Source organism: Salpingoeca rosetta (genome assembly GCF_000188695.1).
Source record: "Salpingoeca rosetta unplaced genomic scaffold supercont1.11, whole genome shotgun sequence".
NCBI lineage: Eukaryota > Choanoflagellata > Craspedida > Salpingoecidae > Salpingoeca > Salpingoeca rosetta.
The window spans coordinates 637,159-642,896 of NW_004754923.1; the positions used below are offsets into that span (position 1 = coordinate 637,159).

Consider the following 5,738-nt stretch of genomic DNA (forward strand, 5'->3'; position numbering starts at 1 on the left):
ATGTATGTATGTATGTATGTATGTATGCATGTATGTATGTATGTATGTATGTATGTATGTATGTATGTATGTATGTATGTGTATGTATGTATGTATGTATGTATGTATGTATGTATGTATGTATGTATGTATGTATGTATGTATGTATGTATGTATGTATGTATGTATGTATGTATGTATGTATGTATGTATGTATGTATGTATGTATGTATGTATGTATGTATGTGTGTATGTATGTATGTGTGTATGTGTGTATGTGACGCCCAGATGTCGACGTTGACCATCTCCGGCGACGCGTCGTTTGTTGACGTCGATCAAAAGGTGCTCCACCCCGCCCACGCATCCACCTCACGTGTCTCATCGCACATTTCGTGTGACCCTGCGCTCACACACACACACACACACACACACACACACACACACACACACACACACACACACACACACACACACACACACGCACATCATGCACACACACATACACACCACGCTCTTGCCCCAATGCATCCTTTCAATCCTTTCAAAACTCGCTCAACCACACACACACACACACACACACACACACAACAGTATGCGTATTCGTTTGAGCGGGAGCTCAGGATCAAGGCCGGATGATGAAACGACGACGACAACGACGGCTATGATGATTGCGATTGTTGTGTTGCGATACTTCAACCACACGATCCACTGCATCCCCGACCTTCCCTCCTCTTCCCTCCTCTCCCCTCCTCCCCCTTCTCTACTCCATTACTGTCGCTTGTTGATAGATATGCCACTCGCCACTGCTTCTTGTCCACACCACCTTGCTTCCTCGCGAGTCCGTGTGTCTCTGCGCGTGTCTCCTGCCCACGTGCGTCTCTTTTGTCTCTTATCGAGCGCTTGCCTTCTCTGCTTCTGTCTTGCCCGCTTTCTGTTTCACCCCCCTCTCCTTGGCTGTTACAGTTACATCTTTCGTTCTGACACTCACAACACCCTTCTTCCCAAATGCTGTGAAGTCGTTGTTCAGTCGTTCATTCAGTCGTTTGCGTCTTGGTTGTGGACGTGTACATCACGCCACAACACACACACACACACACACACACACACACACACGCACGCCACTACGATCGCATAAGACTTGGTTTGTACGACAAAAGATTAAACGAGATCAACTGCTACGTCGCTCTCATCCTCGAACACACACACACACACACACACACACACACACACACACACACACACACACGCACAGACACAGAACGCATTGGTGTGTCCGTCCACTCTAATAGCGGCGAGGAGGGCTGTGAGGGCCAAAAAACCATACACACATACACACATCCAACAATCGTTCAAACGGGCACAGCAGGTGCAAACGCATGTGAGCTGACGCCAGCGTTCAACGGAACCTCAAGTGAACAGCGACAGTTAAGGCGGCAGTTGTGGTGGCGATGACAAACAGCGCTCGCTCGAGACAGCAGCCAGCCACTCAGGCATCCATGCAGCCGCAACCATGGCCACCAGCCTTTCAAATGTCTTTCTCCTTTATTCGTTCTCATCGCCACGCCACCTCTCTTTTCGTTGCCGCCTTCATTGCCCACACCGTCCCAACCCGTGCCAGAGCCACGCATGACATGACACCACAACCACGACGACAACCACGGCGACAACCACGACTACGACCATGCATCATGTTCCGTCCCACCTCCCTCTCCGCTTGTCCTTCAAACGTCACATCGCTCCAACTTCCAACACCGCCCGTTCACTCCTTTGCCCTCAGGTCGCTGTCGCGTGGAGCGCAACTCACCGCGGCTCGTACCGGTCGTCGTACCCCGAGTACCCGCCCGGGTACCTGGAACTGCTTGCGTAGTACCCGGTACTGCGGCTGTCGTACCCGCGCGGGTCTGTGCCCGACGGCGGGGGCGGGGGCGCCGGCGCAGCACGCCTGTCATATGCCGGGTACCGCTCGCGCCTGTCGTAGCGGTCGTACCCTGCGTAGTAGGAGCTTGGCGGGGGTGGCGGCGGCGGCCCCGAGGGCGGGTAGCGGCGGTCGTCGTAGCGGTCGTACGGTCGCGGGTAGTAGCCGCCGTACTCGTAGCGGCGCGGAGGTGGTGGCGGCCCGCCATAGGGAGGACGCCCGTAGCGCGGGGGCGGGGGGCCGCCTGGTGGTGGTGATGGTGGTGGTGGTGGTGGTTTGAAGGTGTGAGGAAAGGGGGGGGGGTTTGTGGGTAACATGAGGAGAAGAATACAGGGAGGAGTGGCAAGGCAGAGGTAATGGACAGGGCCGACGCCCAATATGAAGCGCACAAGTACATCTTATCACACAGACACGCAATCACATCATGTATGCAGGCGTACGTCTGCCGATGGAGCCGGCGGGGCGAGGGCGGGCAAAGTTGACGGCGACTTCGCGCCCGAGGAACGTCGTGCTGGTGGGAGGGGGAAGAACACAATCAGTTCAGGGAGCAACGGGCGCATCAGTCCAATGCAATGGCGTTCACGCAGGGAGAAACAAGATAGACAGCCACACTGGGCATCCACGCGCAGACACACAGACACAGGCACAGGCACAGGCACATACACGCAGACAAGACAAGACACACACACACACAGACACACACACACACACAAAACACACACACACACACGCAGACACAGACAGGCATTCACACCAATGCAAGCAGCGTACCCATTCATGCCCTTCTCGGCATCCTCGGCCTCGGTGCGGTCTGCAAACGTGACAAAGCCAAACCCACGGCAGGTGCCTGTGACGCGGTGCATGGGAAGGAACACGTCCTTCACCTTCCCAAACTTGCCAAACGCCTCCTCCATATCTGACACTTTGGTCTGCGCGAACAGCGTCATCACATGAGAGGTAACAGCCAAGTGTGAGCGCATTTGGTTTGAGGGAGACGCACAGAGCGCATGCATGCAAACAGACACATGCCAGTATGCACACGGACACGGGCACGGGCACGGACACACACACACACACACACACACACACACACACACACACAGGGATACATACAGACACAGACACAGACACAGACAGACACATAATAGCGAAACAACTTTGTGATTCTGGTCAGGTGTTTGGAGAACACGTACATCGTAGTTGAGGTTGCCGACAAACAGCTTGTATCCCGTGCGTTCGAGCTCCTCCAACTCCTCACGCGACAGCTTGGCAGACCTCAAGTTGAGGTCGCGGTCACGGTCACGGTCACGGTCACGGTCACGGTCACGGTCGCGAGAGCGAGAACGCTCGCGAGAACCGCGGTCGCGCCCACGATCATCACGCGCCGGGGACTCCCTTCGCTCAACTTCGCCTGCCTCCCGTGTATCCATGCTGAGGTGGTCGCGCACACATGCAGACATGCAGAGGACATCATTGTTTTTTCACGATAGGGTCATCAACCACGGTCACATCATTCGTTCAATCAACCACCCCGACCAAAGCGTCGTCATCATTCCCATGAAAACATCTCCATCTCCACGATAATCACACAACGCCCTCATCGTCGTTTTTTGTGTCGACAACGTCACGTGCATCCACCTCCATCATGACCATTATCAACCTCTTGATCATCACCATCATCATCGCAGTTGGCTCATCGCCGGTCTCCCATCACTACTAGCAAGGTACTAAACTGTCGTGTGTCATGGTGGCCCTTGGCGTGCCCCAACACTCCTCGTACCTCTCCGCGTCTCTGTGATATTCGTCGGCCATCTTGCTCCTTGGCTTCCTTCCTCTGTCTTCTGCTTCTCTGGTGCAGCGTGAATGACGAAAAATGGCAACATTGACGCCAATTTTCGCGGCAACCACCCAAGACCAAGCAAGAAGCAAGCAAGTAAGCCAGCAAAACAAGCAGCAAGCAAGCAAGCAGCCAGAGAACGCAGTGCAACCACCACACAGCAGCGCAGTGAGAAGCACGGACGGTTAGCAAGCAGCACGTTCACTGCAATTTGCGTGTGCACTTCTTGCGCGGCGGTGAGGAAGAAGACGATGATGGCGCTGAGGATGGCTGGCCAACACGTTGTTGGCAGGCGTGGGTGTGCATGTGCGTTTGCGCATGGGTGCTCTATTGCCAGTGGCACACATGCACGGAGCTTCAGCAGAAGCACGAGTGGTTCGTCGGCGTCCTTGGTATCGTGGGGTGCGAGCGATGGGCTGGGGCTTGGCGTTGGCCGATCCGCCGCGGATTATCCGCTCTACCTGCCTTACTTTGTGGATGTTGGCGCCAACAAGCTTCCAACCAAAGTGGCAGTGGGAACGAACCATGCTGCAGCCATTATCCAAGGTTGGTAGGTCCTCGGGCAGGGATCTGGACGTGGTCACATCAGTTGGGGTTCGAATGCTCCTGTGAGGTTGTCTGTGTTGCACTTGCTCGTGTGAACGAGCGTGCGTTGTCTCACATGCCAAAACCATGTCCCTCCGTTGTGTGTAAATGTGTGCGTGTATGTTTGAATACTTATGTGTCAATATGTGTGTGAAAACTTTTATATGTGTGTGTGTGTTGCAGATGCAATAGACGCAACATCTTCGCCACAGCTCTTCATGACAGGCTTGAACACACAACGGCAACTTGGATCCACCACAAATGATCAGATGCTCACCACCTTCAAAGTGTGTGTGTGCGTGTGTGTGCGTGCGTGTGTGTGTGTGTGCGTGTGTGTGCGTGCGTGTGTGTGCGTGCGTGTGTGTGTGTTTTTGCTGCATTTGTGTGTCATGGATGAGGGTGTGGGCTCTGCAACCGGCCTCCCCTGTCGCATCCAGCTCACATGTGTATTGTCGTGACGCGTTTTGGCGACACGGGGCTTCTTGTCCTTGTTCGGCGTCTGCTGTTTGTTTGGTGCCCATGCGCAGGCGAGCGCACTTCCCGATGATGCAGTTCCACGCGACGTGGACTGTGGCCGCTGCCACTCTGTCGTCGTCTCGGATGCCGGGGTGTTTGCCACGGGCCTCAACTCGCTCGGCCAGTGCGGCGCGGGCGCTTCCCTGCGCACCCTGCCGACGTGGCAGCGCGTGTATGACGGCGATGTTGACGATGTGGTCTCTGTGACGTGTGGCCTCGACCACACGCTGCTGCTGCTGAAGGATGGCACCGTCCTTGTCTCTGGCTGGACAGCCGACGGTCAAACAGGTGCGCACGTGCGAGTGGTGCGCGTCTGTGTGTGTATGCATGTGTATGGATGTGCAGCCGTAGAGGTGGTTCGTGTTGCTGACGCCACACCGCCGCACTGTGCGTGTTAACTACGTAAACTGCATTTGACCAGCAGAGAATCGAACAATGCACTCACGTGCACACATACACGCACACGCACATGTTAACATATACACTCATGTACACACATGTACACACATGCACACATTTTTCCACAGGGTTGCCTGGGATGACTGCAAATGCACACACGTTTACGCGCATTCCCGGGTTGGAAGGCGTCATCTCTGTATCCGCAGGCGCCGACACGACGCTCTTCCTCACACAGGTGTGGTGGAGGGGAGGAAAGGAATGCAAAGGAAGGGCCCAGAGAGACACAGGGGAAGGGAAGGGAAGGGAAGGGAAGGGAAGGGAAGAACGGAAAGACAACGGGGGAACTGCGATGCAGCAGTTGGAAACGAAATGAGACGCATTCCAATGCCACCAAACACACACACACACACACACACCCACACACACACACACACACACACACACACACACACACACACACACACACGCACACACACACACACACGACACACACACACACACACATAC

At 54.9% G+C, this 5,738-nt stretch overlaps 3 protein-coding genes across 3 annotated transcripts in view; 2 read left to right on the forward strand and 1 right to left on the reverse strand.

The window, feature by feature from the left end:
• The window catches only part of PTSG_04840 (uncharacterized protein), a gene marked incomplete at its 3' end in the record, with an annotated part of 2,482 nt that extends 1,867 nt beyond the window's left edge, over window positions 1-615 (forward strand). Inside the window, exons 3-4 of the mRNA XM_004994101.1 lie at window positions 268-321; window positions 571-615. Of these exons, the coding sequence (XP_004994158.1) occupies window positions 268-321; window positions 571-615 (99 nt within the window). The remainder of the gene's footprint in view (window positions 1-267; window positions 322-570) is intronic.
• Window positions 616-1,779: 1,164 nt separating this feature from the next.
• On the reverse strand, window positions 1,780-3,706 carry PTSG_04841 (uncharacterized protein; the record flags this gene model as incomplete). The annotated part of the gene is made up of 5 exons (XM_004994102.1): window positions 1,780-2,138; window positions 2,335-2,405; window positions 2,666-2,823; window positions 3,088-3,325; window positions 3,675-3,706. The coding sequence occupies 5 exons, from the start codon at window positions 3,704-3,706 to the stop codon at window positions 1,780-1,782; spliced, it is 858 nt and encodes a 285-aa protein (XP_004994159.1).
• Window positions 3,707-3,791: 85 nt separating this feature from the next.
• PTSG_04842 (uncharacterized protein) overlaps window positions 3,792-5,738 on the forward strand; it is a 2,901-nt gene continuing 954 nt past the window's right edge. Inside the window, exons 1-4 of the mRNA XM_004994103.1 lie at window positions 3,792-4,277; window positions 4,500-4,603; window positions 4,844-5,120; window positions 5,360-5,466. Of these exons, the coding sequence (XP_004994160.1) occupies window positions 3,983-4,277; window positions 4,500-4,603; window positions 4,844-5,120; window positions 5,360-5,466 (783 nt within the window). The 5' untranslated portion in view covers window positions 3,792-3,982. The remainder of the gene's footprint in view (window positions 4,278-4,499; window positions 4,604-4,843; window positions 5,121-5,359; window positions 5,467-5,738) is intronic.